The 19,650-nt window shown below is 39.1% G+C and overlaps 2 protein-coding genes across 3 annotated transcripts in view; one reads left to right on the forward strand and one right to left on the reverse strand.

Moving 5' to 3' along the window:
- Positions 1-19,650, forward strand: part of MFSD6 (major facilitator superfamily domain containing 6) — a 91,846-nt gene that overhangs the window by 24,056 nt on the left and 48,140 nt on the right. For both annotated transcript variants that reach the window (XM_055290032.2, XM_055290029.2), the window contains exon 2: positions 1,938-3,528. In XM_055290032.2, the coding sequence (XP_055146007.1) occupies positions 1,991-3,528 (1,538 nt within the window). In that variant the 5' untranslated portion in view covers positions 1,938-1,990. The remainder of the gene's footprint in view (positions 1-1,937; positions 3,529-19,650) is intronic.
- Positions 9,978-19,650, reverse strand: part of NEMP2 (nuclear envelope integral membrane protein 2) — a 91,268-nt gene continuing 81,595 nt past the window's right edge. Inside the window, exon 10 of the transcript XR_010122188.1 lies at positions 9,978-9,994. The gene's annotated coding sequence lies outside the window, so the exon portion shown is untranslated. The remainder of the gene's footprint in view (positions 9,995-19,650) is intronic.

A 19,650-nucleotide genomic window follows, 5' to 3' on the forward strand; every position in this document is an offset into this window, starting at 1 on the left:
AACTCCATCTCTACAAAAATTAGCTGGGCGTGGTGGCACACGTCTGTAGTCCTAGCTACTGAGGAGGTTGAGGTGGGAGGATTGCTTGAGACTGGGAGGTTGAGGCTGCAGTGCCATAATTACACCACTGCACACCAGCCTGGGTGACAGAATAAGACCCTGTCTCTCAAAAAAAGAAAAAAAAAAAAGAAGGTGAAAGGAATTAACACATATTTAATGTATATACCTCCTACCATCAGAATCTGTTCATTGGAACAACATAATTCTTGATGCACACAAGACCTTTTGACACTTTAATCATTCAATCTTTAACAGAAGAAAGGGAAATTCTGATGGGATGGTGGCACAGTTCCTATAAATTTATATAAATGTATATTGCTAATATCGTATATGAAAAACTTTTTTTTTTTTTTGAGATGGAGTCTCACTCTGTCGCCAGGCTGGAGTGCAGTGGCGCAATCTCAGCTCACTGCAACCTCCACCTCCTGGGTTCGAGCTATTCTCCTGCCTCAGCCTCCCAAGTAGCTGGGACTACAGGCGTGCCACCAGGCCCAGCTAATTTTTGTACTTTTAGTAGAAGTGGGGTTTCACCATGTTGGCCAGGATGGTCTCAATCTCCTGAACTCGTGATCCGCCCCCGTCAGCCTCCCAAAGTGCTGGGATTACAAGTGTGAGCCACTGTGCCCGGCCAAAACACTGTTTTTCAAAAAGGTTTACTGGCATCTTATCTAAAATGTGTTATTTTTCAGTTTAGCGTGTCTTAGAACAGGGTTCCCCAGCCCCTGGGCCATGGACCGCTACCACTCCGTGGCCTGTTAGGAATTGGGCCACACAGCAAGAGCGGGCCAGCAAGCATTATCACATGAGCTCTGCCTCCTGTCAGATCAGCAGAGGCATTAGATTTGCATAGGAGCATGAACACTATTGTGAACTGTGCATGCGAGGGATGTAGGTTGTGTGCTCCTTATGAGAACCTAGGAATCACCCTGATGATCTGAAGTGAAGCAGTTCATCCCAAAACCAACCCCCTCTCCCCATCTGAGGAAAAATTGTCTTCCATTAAACCAGTCCCTGGTGCCAAAGTGGTTGGGGACTACCATCATAGAGAGCATGTGTCCTGAAGCTGTAATATCAGGGTTCAAATCCTGGCACTGCCTCTTATTAATTAAACCTGCCATACCTCATTATTCTCATCTGTAAAATGGACAAGATAATAGGGCTACTGTGACTAATATGAATGAATACATGTAAAGATCTTTTAATGTTATCTGGTACAGAGTGCTAAATAAGTATTATCTGCTCTTTTTTCTTGCCATTTTCTTAAACTGCTATCTATAAAGCACATCTGGAGAACTGTACATCATATATGCAATGTGAAGGCTACTTCATTACCAGGGTATCTTTGTCATGGCTCCAGTGAGCACTGTAGTTGCAACAGTGCCACTGGCTTCCTCTTTCTCATTACATTTGTGGTTGTGGTTAAGTGCAACCTATTTTTCCTTAGAAACAGAATGGTTTTGCTACCTTCATTTTCTAAAGAATCCTAGACTTCATAATGTAGTGGATTTGTTTGAACAGTAAAAATCAAGAAACTATAAACAGTGTTTATTTTCAACTCTCTGTATTTGGTTTAGACATAATCCCTATTATTTGTACATTTTCCCTGGGAATCAATGAAAAGACTGGGAATGAATCTGAGCTGTAAACCTGCGATTGGAAGATGTAATTAGTCAGTCAGTGGCCACAAAGAGTATTCAATTTTTTTAAAAGCTATTTTTCCTTACCAGTATTGTGTGGCTGCAAGTGATAAATGATGAGAATTCTCTCTTGCAATTATTATTTTAGTTTGTAACTGCTTAATTTCCTGCAAGATGAAGTTCTGTGTTTACATGTTATGATTTTCATTACTAAGCCATCTTTTAAATTTTACTTTACAGATCAACAATACAAATTCCAAAGGTTGTAAACTTGCTGATGGTGGTGGTAAGCCATGGCAGATGATAAAGTTGCTATCTTAACGGATGATGAAGAGGAACAGAAGAGAAAGTATGTGCTTGCAGATCCCTTTAATGGTATTTCCAGGGAACCAGAACCACCTTCGAATGAAACACCTTCCTCCACAGAAACATCTGCTATTCCTGAGGAGGAAATAGACTGGATAGAGAAACATTGTGTTAAGATAAACAATGATCTTCTAATTTCCAAGGTCTTTTATTTTTTCTTTTACTCTGCCTATGGCTCTCTCTATCCCCTTTTGCCTGTGTATTACAAACAGCTGGGAATGTCTCCAAGTCAGAGTGGACTACTAGTAGGTATTCGTTACTTCATTGAATTCTGCAGTGCCCCCTTTTGGGGTGTAGTTGCAGACCGCTTTAAAAAAGGCAAAATTGTCCTCCTCTTTTCTCTTTTGTGTTGGGTTTTATTCAACCTGGGCATTGGATTTGTCAAACCTGCTACTTTGAGATGTGTACCAAAGATTCCCCCAACAGCTCACCCCACCAATGCAAGTCACCAGTTAACTATCCTGCCAACAAATTCTTCCTTTACCTCTTTCCTCACCATATCACCAAAAATGCGTGAGAAAAGAAACAACACGTTTTTGGAAACAGGGCTCAATGTCTCAGACACTGTTACTTTGCCAACAGCTCCAAACATGAACAGTGAACCCACTCTACAGCCCCAGACAGATGAAATTACTAACCGTATGATGGACTTGACTTTGAACTCAAGCACAGCAACCCCTGTCTCCCCAGGAACTGTAACCAAGGAGACAACCACTGTTATTGTTACCACCACCAAATCTTTACCTTCTGACCAAGTCATGCTTGTTTATGATCAACAAGAAGTTGAAGCTATATTCTTGGTGATCTTGGTAGTTGTCATAATAGGAGAATTTTTCAGTGCCTCTTCTGTCACAATTGTAGACACAGTCACACTCCAGTATCTGGGAAAACACAGAGATCGCTATGGGTTGCAGCGCATGTGGGGCTCCCTGGGCTGGGGCCTGGCGATGCTGTCTGTGGGCATTGGAATCGACTACACCCACATTGAAGTGCTCATCGATGGAAAGGGGTGTAAGCCCCCCGAGTACAGGAATTACCAGATCGTCTTCATCGTCTTCGGCGTTCTCATGACCATGGCCTTGATCGTTGCCACTCAGTTCCGGTTCCGCTATAACCATTTCAAAAACAATGATTCTAAAGGGAAAGAGGTGGAGATCCCGCAGGTGGAAAGGAACAACTCCACAGAGTCCTCTGAGGAGACACCAACCACCATAAGCCACTCGCAGGCCTTCAACTTTTGGGACTTAATCAAGCTGCTCTGCAGCGTGCAGTATGGCTCAGTGCTGTTTGTGGCTTGGTTCATGGGTTTTGGATACGGCTTCGTGTTCACCTTTCTCTACTGGCATTTGGAAGACCTCAATGGAACTACAACCCTCTTTGGGGTCTGTTCAGTCCTGAGTCATGTGTCTGAGCTGACAGCGTATTTTTTTAGTCACAAGCTTATTGAATTGATTGGCCACATCAGGTAAGAACATGCTTACAGTTGCTGCCCCTCAGCAATTGAACTTTATCTTTTTATAGTTTATAGCTCCTTCTACTACAATTTTAAGGTATTATAATTTGTGTTGAGGATAAGGTTGGAGTGGAAATGGGGATTTCTGTTTCTCTTCCTCCTTAAAATAGAAACAAAGGAAAGGAGGTCATGAACCTGGTTAGATTATCTCAAATAAACAAAGAATGGCTTCCTCTGCTCTCCCACCCCACAGAAAAGACCTACAGGCTACCTAGCTGTGTGCTAAGAGACTCTCACAATACATGTTTTCAGGTATAGGAACACTAGCTTAGTGAACATATTATTCCATGGAGGGTCCACCTGTCCTAGGCATTTATGAAGCAGAGCTTAAGTAGATAAAGTGGACTTTTTTAAAGCCTTTATTCTCAGCCACTTGCTGACATAGATAGAGCCTGAATATATGGCATCTAAAGATGTCCATTATATCTAATAAGACTGTGATGTAACCCATTGTAATCCCTAATTCCATGATATTACATGGATGAGGTTCTTAAGTATTTTTTTTGGATTATTACATGACTCCCTGCATTTCTGTCCACCATGAAGACACAGGATATTTGAAAATCTTTCTTCCACCTAAAATTTCCCATGTAATTCTTTTAGTTATAAAAAAAATCTATAGGCTGGGCACAGTGGCTCACACCTGTTAATCCCAGCACTTTGGGAGGCCGAGGCAGGTGGATCACCTGAGGTCAGGAGTTCGAAACCAGCGTGGCCAACATGGTGAAACCCCATCTCTACTAAAAATACAAAAGTTAGCCAGGCATGGTGGCATGTACCCGTAGTCCCACCTACTTGGGAGGCTGAGGCACAAGAATCACTTGAACCCAGGAGGCAGAGGTTGCAGTGAGTCAAGATCGTACCACTGCACACCAGCCTGGGCAACAGAGTGAGACTCCATCTAAAAAAAGAAAACACCCTATAAGTGCCTAGTGTTTCTTGTTGTGTACTATTTCTTCTCACCATTAATGTGCACCTTGCTCTTTAGAGATCTTTCTGCTCTGTTGGCTCTAAATATGGAGCCAGCTCCACTTAAGCATTCTTGCCTTACAGAAAAGTATGCCATGTCTATTCCTAAAATGTGAAGTTGCTATAACTAAAAGCAATCATATGTGTTTGTGTGTATTTAAATCTGCTGTTTCTATAAGAAATTAAAGAGGAGAAAGAGACAATGACAAGATTTGACAATCCTTTATTTCCTTTCTATTAACTGAAGAAAATATTTTCTAATTTAAAGTTTCAACCTCGAATCAACCATTTCTTTAAGCAATTGTGAGTATTTTTTCTCATTGGTTTGGTTTTGCCTGGGGAGGTGGTGTTCTGTTCCTTCCCTTTCTCAGATCTTCGATCCCTTTGTTGTCACTAACAAAGTCAGGCACTGTGTGAATATTTCCTGGACCCACAGAACCCCTAAGGCACATTTTTTAAGACCATTCCAAAAGAGAGCCCACATAATATTAAGGACTCGGAATGCCCTTTAAGTTTGTCCACACCATGTTTAGATTATCTGAGCTGTTTGAATTGACCGAGATGAATCAGATGCCTCCCTTCAGCTTGCAGATGAGCAAATCTCACTGCAGTTAATAATGTCTTTAAAATCACTGTTATTCATTCCCAGAAAGGTACCCCGTTAGGTCTTACCAATGAGTAGAGTTCTTAGACATCATTATTTAATAAGTCAACAGCATGAGTTGAACACTGACTCAGTACAGAGTATGTGTTTAGGTTCTATTTTCTTTTTTTTCACGTTTTATTTTTTTTTTTAATTATACTTTAAGTTTTAGGGTACCTGTGCACAACATGCAGATTTGTTATATGTGTATAGGTTCTATTTTCAAAGGAATCATTAGGTTCTTTCCACATGCTAAGAAAAGATGGTTCTCTTTTACCTTTGCCTTTTGTCTGAGACATATGCAGCATTTTCATGATAAAATCCTAGTGGGTTTACTACTCCTTTGGTAAGCTTAGACTTGTATGTTTCTTTCCTGTGTAGTATTAGTTACTCATTATTTCAAAACCTACAGTTCACTTAACCTTAATTTTCTGGTTTTTACGGACAAAAAGCATCTTCCATTTCTTGTTTAATAATGTGATGGAAGATATGGCTGTTATGGTCATATTGCTCCCAAGAGTCTGCGGGAATTCCATCAGTATGTGGTCATTTACCTCTTTTGAATTTTAATTCTGTCCATTAAAATGTATTAATTATTTCAGGTGCTTTTAAAAGAGTCTGATAGCTAAAGTGAGACCATGTCCACATACTTAGGTAGAATGGATCTGTTCCTTTTGGTGATAATTTTGGGAGCTCAGTCAGGTGGTATTGGTTGTGATTTGGGGATTTAAACTTTCCACTGGAAGAATACCATTCATTAAGTAGTTGGTGAAGAGAAATGATCTCTGAATTATGAGCCTTGATGTGTTGCTTGTAGGATCACAGAAGTAGATCTGCCCATGGCCTTTATGCATGCATATATATTATTTCAGTACTTTGTGGTTGTCCTATTGGAAGTTTGTTTTTAGGAGTTGGCACTATCATATATTTGTGGATATTCACAAATTCTTCATCTAGAGCAATAATAAGAAAGATTCATACCAGAAAATAGTTTTTTAAAAATAGCATGTCCAGTTTTGAACTCAGTATTTTAACAGTTTCACAATATACAACCAGTTTTTCAGGGACTGACCTGTCAGTCTAAACACACACACATAGAGTATCTGATTTCTGATTTTGACCTTGGATTTTGTTCTTCTCTGGACGGTGACTTTCTCAGGCAAATAGGATAATAATGCTAAATATTTCCACTTTTAAAAATAAATTTCTTTTGATTCAAAATCATAATCATTTACAGCAAGTATATTTTTAGGCTATAAATGATTAACAGGATATAAATGTATCTTAAGGTATCTTCACATTGCTTAACATTTTAGCAGCCATAAATAGGATTATAATCAAAATACATTGCAGTAAATCATTTGTAAATTTGTAAATCATTACTTTCCAATGTTAGGCCATCTCCTATGTTATTTGATTTAAATTTATTTACAGTTTAAGGGACACAGAAAAATCTATTCAATCAATCTGTGACTTTGCCCTGAAATTCTTACACTCAAGGTCTGTTTTGCCATGCAAATATTATCCGAGGGGGTATCATTACCTATTATTAGCCATCAATTACTACTTAATATTAGCTAAATATACAAATGAACTAGCCAGTCAGTTTGGGAAAGAAGAAAATACCTGATGCAGCTAGTAAGAGGAGGAACACCAGGGTTTCCTGATGGGATACTGCAGGATGAACCAGAACAGATAGCAAGATGCTGGGCTTCAGCACAGCCAAGGACACATGGGAGGTAGCACATGATAGTCTGGCTGGAGGAATAGCAGTAAGTATTATAAGAGGGAATAAACTCTGCAGCTGGGTGTTCAATGTGAGCTGGCCACTGAAGGGTTTAAGGAAGATCATGCCTACTTTCTTTTCTTCTTCTTCTCATCATCTTATTTCCACCCATCTCTTTGTGCCATCTTTGCTGATCTTAGGCCCACAGACTCTCAGATCCTCTCCTTGCCCTGTATGAAAGGGTGCTGATTTCTGTAGGCTGTGTTTTTCAAGGTCTGTTCTCGTGTCTTCTACCTGGGTTCGGCTAATGTATTGGTTCTCAACTCACCAAGAGAGCTTTTAAAGCTCCTAATGCCCAGGTTGCACCCAGACCAATTACATCAGTCTTTCTAGGGGTGTACCGAGGCATTCAACGTTTTTACAGCTTCCTAGTTGATTCTAGTTTATGCAGCCAAGGTTGAGAACCACCAGTCTAATGAGAGGCATAGGTAAGGGGAGGATTACAGGAAAGGAGGCGGCGGGAGGAAGCAGGGCATTTATTTCTCTCTTTCCAGCTCATGCAGCGTGTTTGTGTAAGATTTGGAGATGGTTCCCTCTAGTCCTCTCTCTCGCCTCTTGTAGTTTACTTATGTACATGTGCTGGTCAGTACTCAGCTGAAGACTCTAGGGGAAGCTACAGATCTCTACAGCCCTCTCTCTTTATCGCTTTCTCCACTTGGGTACTCTGTCCTGCTTCCCAGACTCTCAGCCTTGTCTCCTCAGCTCTAGAGACCTCCGTGAGCTGCTGCGTCTCACCTATGCTCCACCCACTGTGGGTGGCCCTGAGCTCCAACAACATTCTCTCCTCTCTTTATTCTTCTGCCCAAGGCCGTGGAGAGGCTGCCTGTGGTTCTCACAGTGGTCTGGCTTCCCAGCTCTTCTGTCACCTACCTAACCAAGTCCCTGAATTAAGTCAGATTGGTGCCTGCCTCTGATGAGATCCTGACTCATACACCACTCTTCACTACTTACGAAGACTCCTGATAGCAATTGGTACTGTGAAGAAACAATACAAATAGAATAACTCAATTATTGATTAAAAAGCAAAAAGATGGTGGACCTCAAATAACTTTTTCCCCATTCTGATTCCTTAAGGGAGGATTAATTCTTCTTTAAAAATGGTTTTTACCACAATAAAAATGTTTTAAAAGATGACTTAATTCTCATAGTAAATTTGGAATTATGAATTCTACATGCTCTAGAGGACCAAGTATTACTCTATATTACTTAAAAATCAAAATCCTAGACATTTGTTCAATTTAGTTGAACAGTTATTTAGGCCCGAAGAACCTCAGATTAGTAAGATGCAGGAGCTGAATACTAAAAGGAAGCGTGTTGGAAAAAACAGGAGAGATTGAGGCCAGATGGATGCTGAGATCAGTAACCTGAATTTCATCTGGAGGCAGTAGGGAGCCATAGCAAGGTTCAAAGCAGGGAGGGCCATAGATTTTCATATGTTCCTCCCTGCTTTGAACCTTGCTATGGAGGGTAACTTTGAAGCCAGGAGCCCACTGAGAAGGTTCTTAAAATAGTCCAAGGAAGAGACGGTACAGGCCTGAACTGCAGCAGTAGCAACAGAAATTGAGGGAAGGGATAGATCTGGGAGGTAAAATTGACAGAATTATTTGGATGTGGAAGTGAGATAGAGACCCCCACATTTCCATCTTGGTATGGTAATTCCAAAAATCTAACAGGAAATTCAGAAAGGAGATGTAGAATGGGGTGGGGGTGTGATTGTTTGGTTTGAAATTGAAACATCTAGATGGGGATGTCTAGCAGACAGTTGACTATTTTAAGTCTGAAGCTTATGGGAGAGGTTAGGACAGGGGATGCAGATTTGCAGCAGTGAAAATCAGAAATGTGGGTAAGATCAACAAGGAAATCTTGTGGTCTAAGAAGAGAAATGGGCTGAGGAAAATCAATTATAATTGTCTCCAAGATAGTATTTCAAGTTTCTGATTTATTGAAATGTTGTTCTGTGCTTTATTGCTTAAAGTAAGTATCCTTATGTTTGAGAATATTTTGTGTTACATGGAATTGTGTCATTATGGTATTACTATAACCTGTTTCTATATATTGCTTCAGCAGCAACGGCCTTTCTGAGCACCCCCCAATATCATCACCTGAGCCAGGCACCCTCTGTGGGTGTTCCTAGGTGGGCCTAAGACATAAGCAAGGGAGAGAAAAAATAAAAGGAACAGGACTTTAAGGATTGCATGGTGGTTACGAGCAGAGGCTGAGTCAGATTGCCTGGCTCTGCAACTTGGAACTATATGGCCTTGGACAAGTTACAGAACTTTTTGCATCTCTGTATTGTTATCTATAAATAGGGATATTATTAGTACCTGATTCTTAGGGTTTTTTATGAAGACTAGATGAGATAAAACATGGCAATTGCTTCAACAATGACCAGCATATATTAGGAGTTCAGCTTATTTTACTTTTTTTCTGTCAGTCTGATATATTATGCTGTTTATAACTACAAGACCCATTGAATCTGATAAAAATACAAATTGACAGTACAATATCAGAAGTGTACAGATGATTAAACCTGCAAAGTCAAGATGTTTGTGATTTTCAAAATAACTAACATTCCCCTTTAAACAAATCTTAGTCAAATTGAAATTTTTCTCCCCAAATTTGTGATGACCATAGATTTTCAAATGAAATGGAGTTATATCAAATTGGAAGTGCACTCCTGATACAGCCTTTATATAATAGAATCTTTTGTTCTTATAAACAAAGGTTGTCTTCTTAAAGATTAGTCTAGTCTGGGTGTGGCTCACACCTATAATCCCAGCACTTTGGGAGGCTGAGGCAGGAGGATGTCTTGAGCCCAGGAGTTCGAGATCAGTCTGGGCAACATGGTGAGACCTTGTCTCTACAAAAAATAACATTAACTGGGCATGGTGTCACACGCCTGTAGTCCCAGCTACTTGGGAGGCTGAGGTGGGAGGATCTGTTGAGCCCAAAAGGAAGTCAAGGCTGCAGTGAGCTGTGATCACACCACTGCACTCCAGCCTGGGTGACAGAGCAAGACCCTGTTTCAAAAAAGAAAAGGAGAAAAAATGAGTAGTCTAATTAAGTTAATCAGTACTAGAAAATGAAGTACTTTTATACTTTCAATTTTGTAGGATATGTGTAAGAAAAACTGTTGATTTGATGTCATCTGACTAGTTAATGAAATAAAAGGTAATAACTTTTCTTAGCACTGGTGAAATGAGACCTGTTTGGCCTGTGTTTTCTCTGCCAGAGCAGTACAAGTAATTGACTGTGGCTTTAAGCCCAGTGTATGAGTATTCTTGGTCATGGCCCAGTTTTTCACAGAGGTAGGAAGATTCCATGGGGAAGCCTGCCAGCCAACTTATAGGCATTGTAGAATATAGTTTAGCCACAACATCAGTTCTACTGTAATATCAGTGTCAGTTTTTAAAATGTGAAATAAATGAGTGCTCTGTAGCAGTGGAATAGGAGTTTACTCACCAGGTCTGAGGAAGGTGGATTGCAGATGTAAAGTGGCTGTGTGTTCTTTTCTTTTTAGTGTAGGGGAGATTTTATGGTTCTATTGAAGTCATCGTTCTCCACAACTCAGTTTTGTGTTTTTTTGTTTGTGTTTTTCATTTATTATATAAAAACCATGGTAAAGCACAGAAGAAAACAAACATAAAGCCACACTGTAACTCCTGAAATTGGATAATCAGCTCAGCATTTCTACAGGGGTTAGAATTTATATCATCTTGTGTAACTTTATTGTTACAATTTTGAAAGTGAGTATTAGGGTGCTAAAACCATCCTCCATTCATTCAAAAACAAGTGTTTCATAAAGATAATGTTTTGTGCCCTATTTTAAATTCCAATTATTTTATACAAAATCATAGTAAAAAGTGACGTTAAGCTTTTTCCTTGTTTTTGCACTATGTATCTTGGTAAATTAACTCTAGCATACTGGGTAACAAATTTAGAGCTAGTGTAGTCTAGGCCCCTTATTTTACAGCCCACCTGAGGATACAAGCCTGAAGTCTTGCACCCTTCAGAGTAGGCCTTGGTGTTAAGTGAGGCCCTTTGAGTTGAACTGGCCTGGCTTCCATCCTGCTTGTGCTCCTTATTTAACTGGACAATCTTGGGCCTGCTGTGTGAGCTGAGTCTCAGTTTTATTCATCTGTAAATCTGGGGATACTTACCTCATATTAAAGAGAATTACAGGAGAACTGATGCAAAGCACTTAGAATGGAGTCAGGCAGATAGCAAAGATGCAAGAAGCAGTTGGAGATGCTGTCATTGTTAACTATCAGTGGTGGGGGGATTTGATGGCATTTGAGTGTTAGTTCCATTTAACTCATCAGAGTATTTAAGAAAATGTAGAATCTAGCTCCTTCACATGCTAAAAGTAGGACTTAAATATGTTCTGTCTCCTTTTCCAGAGTACCTCTCTTTTTAAAAAGCCCCAATCACAAAACAAAACAAAACAAAACAAAACAAAACACCGACTATACCCTGTTTAAAGAATACAAATTTTTTTTTCTGACTCTGCCAGCCTTTCTCAGCGAGGGCTCCTCAGAAACACAAAACATACAGAATGACTTGAGTGACCATTTCTTCAATTCTCCCAAGGATGGCATATAACTACTACCATTCGGATGCATAAAAGACAGAATAATTTATTTCATATGATGGGGGCTTTAGAACATAAGGTCTTATTCCTCTTCTGGTACCTTGGTTTAAAAATTTCATTTGCAGAATCAGTTGGAATTTTTTTAAAAAGTTAAATACTTCTCTTTTCATTAGAATACTTACTTTGAAATCAGATTCATAACATGGTAATATGGAAAGAATAATGCTTCCCGTAATTGACTAATGGACAAAAAGAAGGTCATTTTTTTTCCTTTATCTTTAAGCTCTAAGGATTACAGAGCTGAGATTTAAAAACAGTTTTGTTTTTTATCGGGATAGATGATTTGCCAAAGGAGATATAGCCTGTATTAAACTCTGGTACGAGGGAAAAAAAATACATTATCCTGCCTCCTCCTTGATCAATCAAAGGGCATGAATTTTAATATTTAAAAAAGTCTTTGTGAATTAAGCTTTAAAAATCCTACCCAAACAATAGCACTCTCCAAAAGTGAATGATTTTGCCACTGTCAAATGATCTTCAGGATTCTCCCCTGTCTTGTGATGAGGTTTAGTTTCCTGAGACCAAAATGACATTCAGCCTTGCTGAACTTTATCTGAGTTTTAATAATCACAGAATTATTACAAACTCTGAAAGAGTTTGAGATTATAAGAGTATACTGTTTTAGCAACATAAAAGCCAGGTGGATGGACGCAGGGTGTATCCAAGGCTGCACTGTTTGGGAATTTCCCCCAGATCTCTTTCTTGACTGCCTGCCAGAGTGTTCTGTCCAACAGAAAGGGACAGGCACTTTACTCTGCTAAATCCTATAGTTCCAACTGCTACAGCTCCCTAGCTTTTTGAAAAACCCAACTGAAAAGTAGTTTAAACTGGGAGAGCTATGTGTTAGCAGTAAAATCTGCCTAATAACTCACTGGGATCTGAGTTGGAAAAAAATTATCTGGCAATGTCATGAAGTTTTTAAAATATGGGGGATCAGGGAGAGGGAGGAACTAGAAAGGCATATTCATTTATAAAGAAGCTAATGAAACATGGACTATGAACTAGAAATTCCAAGTTGGCCAGAGATAGGGAATCTACAGTAGCTAGACATTTATGGATGTTCATTCTGGGTCTGCTCAACTTAAAACTACGTACTGGTGGGAATACAAGAGATGAATACTCGGTTCTGGTCTCCTTGGCATTTATACCCTGGCTTTAAAGCTGGGCTTAAATGTCAACCACCTTCAGAGCCATTTAAGACTGTACTGATTCTATTTTAGAACAGACCAAATTTCAGGGGTGAGGGACTTAGGGATTCTGAGGATCTCTCCCAGTGCACTGCTCTGAAAATATGGTAGGCCTGGGCCAGCTGCTGGGACAGGTCACAAGCCATCACCACAAACATTTATCCAGAGAGTTCATGTTTAGCACAATCCTAAATGTTTCAGAGAAAACTAAACATATGCAGTCTCTCTCTGATTCATAGGCTCAGTAAAAAAAAATAACTTGAAAGGATGTCTTGACACACAAAATATAAAAATATTAGTGCACTCAAGGTGTCTGCCATGGAATTATTTTAACACCATGAGTATTAGAGAATGGAGCTAATTAGAGCTTTTCTAATCAGAGAACACAAAGTTAGTGATTTCGATTTTGTCTTGTTTTGCTTTTAGCCAAAAGGACAGTTGGCAATGTTCTGTTAGACATGAGTGATTGAGCGAGACTGTGAGGATAGGTCAGTGTAAGTCCATCACCAGTGGATTTCATTTTTCATTTTGTGCCAACTAGAGAGCTTTGGATTTGTTAAAATATGAGCATTTACGGATTATTCCTGTATTGCTAAGTCCTCTGCTAATATATGGAGGACACATAGGCCCTATCTTATACATATAGTCTGTGTCATAGCACATATGAAAAAATGACCTACCTAGTGATATAAAGAAGCCACATTAAAAAATAAATTGCTTATATACTTCTTAGTGCCACGTTTTAGGCATTATAAGCTACTATCTTCATAATAGCTGGCATATGAAAATTATAATTGCAGCTATTATTTATATGTGGGTAGATTTCTATTTTCCTATTCCTTTCACATTTTACCTCCAAAGACATTGATACCCATTTTTGGAGGAAAAGCCCCTTGGAGCTATTTCAAATATAGGTTCTCATTATCACATTGTAAGCTATGAAGTCTCAAAAATTGAAGAATTTATGATCAGGAATTGAAAGATAATCATTTGGTTTTTATCGTCTCTTGAAAAGAACATCTTTGCAAAGAAATATCTTACCATGTAATATAGCTACAAGGCTGACTTATTAATAACAGCATTACTTATAATTGAGCTATTCATAGTTAAGAAGAAAAGGCCATTGTTGCAAGGTAGTATAAATGGATCCAGGGCTTTTACTGGCATCACATGGTTTTCTTTCTCTTCCACCTTCAGTGGCTGGGTTGATTGAGGTACTTGCTGAGTTAAAGAGAGGACAAACACCATATGTACTGTACCTTTTGTGATTGCAGACTGCCCTTAGACTGCCACCATCTAACAGGCTGAGGTGATGGTCAAAGTGTGTGGCAGACGAGTAAATATGGTTCCTGCAAATTCCATTACCTAGACAACCACTGTGGAGACCAATGTAGCAGTCTATGCTCAGCCTCAAGCTAGATACTCCCTATGGCCTGAAAATTACATTTTTTAGGTAAATACCTCCCTGGAGAAACTCATACACACGCAGAAAGATGTGTACAAGGATGCTTAATTGCTGACTTGTGGCTTTCTTACAGTGAAAAAGAGAAAGTCTAAATGGCTATCAATTGAGGAATGGATACATTCAATGTGGTATAGTCATAAGGTGAAATGTTAATGCAGGGGTTAAAAGAAATAGACATGGATGAAACTGGAAATCATCATTCTCAGTAAACTGTTGCAAGGACAAAAAACCAAACACCACATGTTCTCACGCATAGGTGGGAATTGAACAATGAGAACACATGGACACAGGAAGGGGAACATCACACTCTGGGGACTGTTGTGGGGTGGGGGGAGGGGGGAGGGACAGCATTAGGAGATATAGCTAATGCTAAATGACAAGTTAATGGGTGCAGCACACCAACATGGCACATGTATACATATGTAACAAACCTGCACGTTGTGCACATGTACCCTAAAACTTAAAGTATAATAATAATAAAATAAAATAAAAAGAAATAGACTAGATCAATATGCCAACATGGAAAGCTGTCAACACTATGATGTTGACTGGGGAAAAAAGCAGGTTTCAAAATAATACACAATTTGGTACAGTTATACAAATGTTAACAATAAATTTTAAAAGTTTAGCATATTTTTATGGATTTACATATATATAAAGACATTTAAATTTGGAGAGGAATAATACACTCTAAATTCACAGTTGCCCTAGCTTTCTGGACAGGACAAAAAGAGAAAGGGACTTGGATGGGGAACAAAGGGGACCTCTACATTATCTGTAATATTTTTTTCTTTAAGGAAATAATGGCAAAATATTCATAATTTTCCATTATTGGTGCTAGACAGTCTCTACCTTTTTTTGGCATTTTCTACTGGGAAATAGTTTGAAGCCCATGTCTCCTTACAGTGGATCAATATAATCCTCCTCCTGTAGAAGAGCCAAATGTGTGTATGTGTATATGCATATGCATGTGTGTGCATAGTTATAGCTGTATATGTTTTAAAGAAACATTTATCCAAATATCTCAGGTAAACATTGAGATTTTGTGTCCCTAATATGCATATTGTCTGTCTATATTTTGCCCTAAATGGCATAAATGATTACAAGTCTACTTTATATAACAACCATGGCTTCAGGTCTTATTTTCTTCTCTTTAAAATGAGATCAGGTGCAAATGCGTAGTATGTTGTTAAGAATTAGCTGGGCGCAGTGGTTCATGCCTGTAATCCCAGCACTTTGGCAGGCTGAGGCAGGTGGATCACCTGAGGTCAGGAGTTCAAGACCAGCCTGGTCAACATGGTGAAACCCCGTCTCTACTAAAAATACAAAAATTAGCTGGGCATGGTGGCAGGCACTTGTAGTCCCAGCTACTTGGGAGGCTGAGGCAGGAGAATCACTTGAACCCGGGAGATGGAGGTTGCAGTGAGCCGAGATGGCACCACTGCACACCCGCCTAGGTGACAGAGCAAGACTTCGTCTCAAAAAAAAAAATTAATATCAAACTGTGTCCAACAACTTTGATTTGAATAGTAATTATAACACTTCTTTATAGAAAAAGAAATCAAGATACCAAAAAGCCAAGTGATGTCCCAAAGCTCATAAAGTTTATTACTGGCAGTAAGTGCAAGTATGAGTGTTTGTACCAGCTGTTTATCTTGAGTAATAGAGCATCAGTTTACTGCCTTTTTATTGTACAAGTCAAAAGTCTTAACTAATTTGGCTAATTATATTGCTACATATACATGGAAATATTTGGCAGACTGCAATTATATAATTTTGAAGGATACTTTGGAAGAGTGGGTAAGAAAATAAATTTTCTCAGAAGCTTACTTCATAGCATACCTCTCCAAAGCCTTTCCACCCTGAAGAAGTAATAATTCCATTCTTATTTCTGAAATACTGAGCAATTCTTACCTTTTTTTCTGCTGAAAACATCTTTAAATAGTAGTCTATAGACAAACAGTAACTTGCTAACTTTTTCTTTTTCTCTTTTTCCTTTTTTTTTTTTTTTTTTTTTTGAGACAGGGGTCTCACTCTGTCTCCCAGGTTGGAGTGCAGTGACGCAATCTCAGCTCCATGCCCAGCTAAGTTTTGTATTTTTTGTAGAGATGAGGTTTTGTCATGTTGGCCAGGCTGGTCTTAAACTCCTAAGCTCAAGTGATCTGCCCACCTCAGCCTCCAAAAGTGCTGGGTTTATAGGCAATGAGCCATTGTGCCCAGCCACTGATTTTTTCTTTCCTTTAAAAAGTTAACATATAGATTGAAGCTCTGACATTATCGAAAAGAAGCATAAACTTTCAGTTACATTTGTCCAGGTGTACTATATCTTTGGACCATCTCCTATGCATTGTGGTTGCTGAGTACAGTGAGGAATCCTCAGTGATGCAGTGTTGGCCAGTGGTCCTTGGTTATAACCATTGGCCAAGAATTTCATTCCATTGAGGAGAATGACAAGAGAGCAAGTTGGTCTAGGCTTGACTGCAGTCATCATCCTAAGCCCTGGTAGGATCGTTGAGTAGTGTAGTAGTTATCCTGTTTTCTTTTTTCCTTCTGTTTGCCAATTTGCCTATAAAAAGTGTATGTGTGTGTATATGTACATGTGTGCATTTGATCTAGATTCAAATCCCAAACTTAGTCCTCTCTAACATTGGATAAGTCAGTAATTTTAGCTTTGTTAAGCCTCAGGTTCCTCATTTGTAAAACGGGGCAATGATTATACCTAACTTCATAGCATTGTCCTTAAGATTAAACGAGATAATGCTAGCAAGCACATAGTAAGTCCTCAACTATGAACAGTAGGTAGTATTATTACTAATTCATTCCTCCAACAAGTATTTATTAAGCACACACTGGGTGATAGGCACTGTGCTATAATCTAGGGATATATGGAATCAGTAATAAGAAAGACAAAGGTCAGTCCTCATGGGACTAACATTCTATTGGGGTAGACAATGAACAGTAAATAGATGACTTTACTTCTGATAATGATGGGTGATTTAGGGCAAAAGTAAAACAGAGTGAAGGGTCCTAGAGTGACTGAGGAGAAGCAATTGTTTCAGCTTAGTTAGGCTGGGAGACTTTCCCTGAGGAAGTGGCATTCGAGCAGAGTCCTGAATGGAAGCCCCCAGTGAAGATCTTGGGGACAAAGAAAACCACACATGTGAATGGCCAGGGAGAGGGTAATAAAAGGACACCACTGCACTGGGCAAGGATCCTGGGAGGCTCGAGCATCATACTAAGAATTGGTATGTTTTTCTAAGGGAAGCTGAGTTTTAGCAGGAGGTGATATAACTGATTTCTGCTTTTATGTTTTTTGAAGGCAATTGCTTGGGCAGGGGATTTCTTATTATTTATCTCACCCTACTTTACAAAGGTCCATTTTTCTTTATTCTCTGTGTTTTAGAGAAATTACAAGCTGTGCTGTTTTTTTGAGTCATCAGCTGATGATTCATGTACTATCTTTGTTGATTTAGTGATTCCTACCAATCCAGATGAAAGTTTTTTGTTTTTTTTTTCAGCAACTTCAAAAATATCAGAATAGGTAAATAATCTAGAAGAAAAGTAAAATACAAAAATAAGTTTAAAAATCTCCAATCACTTGAACCTGGGAAGTGGACGTTGCAGTGAGCCGAGATTGCACCACTGCACTCCAGCCTGAGAGACAGAGCCAGACTCCATCTCAAAAACAACACAACAACAACAATAACAAAACTCTAATCTTAACAAAAATTATAATTATGGGATAATATTTAAAAAATAGTAATTATACTACCATTTGATTGCTTATTACATATAAAAGTTACAAAAGCATCGTGCTAAATGCTTTTCCTATAAGCCCTATTTAACCTTTTTAACAGTCTTGTGAGTTAGGCATTGTTATGTCCATTTTAGAGCTGAGAATTGTAGAGTGATTAAGTTTCCCATGATGACACAGCCAGTGAATAATGAACACAGGATTTAAACCCCAAAGTCATGTTCTCAGCTGCTATCTTATAGCTTCATAGGCACAGGGTTAGATTAGCAACTATTTTGTTCCTTTATGCAACCCAGTCTCACCTCTTAGTCTTACTCACTTCTGCTTTGAATGACTAATGCCTAGTATCACTTTTTCAATGGTTTCAACCACCCTCCTATGTCTCTTCCTGGTGAGATCTCCATCCCTCTAAAGTGCCCCCACGTCCCCAAATTATTCCTTTTACCCCCAGTGAAACTCTTATTCCTTCAGGGTTAGCTCCTCTTAGCAGTGTTAGGATGAGAGTAATGTGATTAAACTAACTTGTACTGAATATAAGTGGCAAAAACTAATGTTTCTAATGATGACCCCATATCACTTAGGAAGAATTAATTCACAATTAAATATTGTGTTCATTCAATATTTCTTTAAAGAAGACTTTATTAAATGATCAGTGACTGTTCTAGAGTTGCAGTGTTGAATATGACAGATATATCCCTCTGTCATGGAGCTCATGTTCTGTTGGAGGTGGAAGACAGTAAAACAGAAAAGAAAATGTCAGATGCTACAGAAATGTTAGGTTAGGTGCCTATGACATTGGGAGTGGATATAAAATGAATAAAAGCCAGAGTTCTTCTGAGCAGGACCTTGCGTAGCTGTAATGAAGGAGAGGAGTTATATTATGGATTAGGTACCAGATGAGTACTGGTACCATTCACCAAGGAGAAGAACCCAGGAAGAGAGGTGTGGGCTCTGGGTAGGGGAAGAGGATCCTGGAGTTTGGAACTTGTGGAATTCCTATGAGATGGGGAAGATGCCCATTGGAAAGTTGCATTGATAAGCCTAGATCTTAGAGAAAGGATGAAGTTGGAGATGTCTTTCGGAAACATTGGCATGTAGAGAACAGCTGCATCTTCCTCCTCTCTATTCCCCTTTCTTATTTTCACCTGGTCAATCCACTTTGGGAACTCTTCATCAAAGAAGGAACATGCCATTATCAGTGTTACTTCTGGAAGCAGTGCCATATAGCAGGACTGTTGGGAAGAGACAAATTCAGTGCTTCTAACGTGGGCATAAAAATTACATCCTAATGTCAGAACCTGAAGTGTTGGATGAAGATATCACTGATATTCTTTTAATGTTACTCACTGAAAACTCAAGGGCTTTTATCCTAGACCCTCCATTTTCCCTTTGGGCATTTCTGTGGGACTGGAGAAGCACAGAACAGAAGAGAATATGTTGCCCCAAATAGCCTAATGACTTAGGTGTCACTGTCTGTGCCTTGGGCTTATCTGGGAAGTGCAATGTAAATTGAGAAAGAAAACAAGACTTGACCAGCAAACAAATCAATCATTATCGTACATGTCAGAGAGTGGCATTGTTCTATATTGCCTTACCTCAGAAATGCTACTGGTAACTGG

The sequence above is a fragment of the Symphalangus syndactylus genome, chromosome 8, assembly GCF_028878055.3.
Source record: "Symphalangus syndactylus isolate Jambi chromosome 8, NHGRI_mSymSyn1-v2.1_pri, whole genome shotgun sequence".
Taxonomy (NCBI): Eukaryota; Metazoa; Chordata; class Mammalia; order Primates; family Hylobatidae; genus Symphalangus; species Symphalangus syndactylus.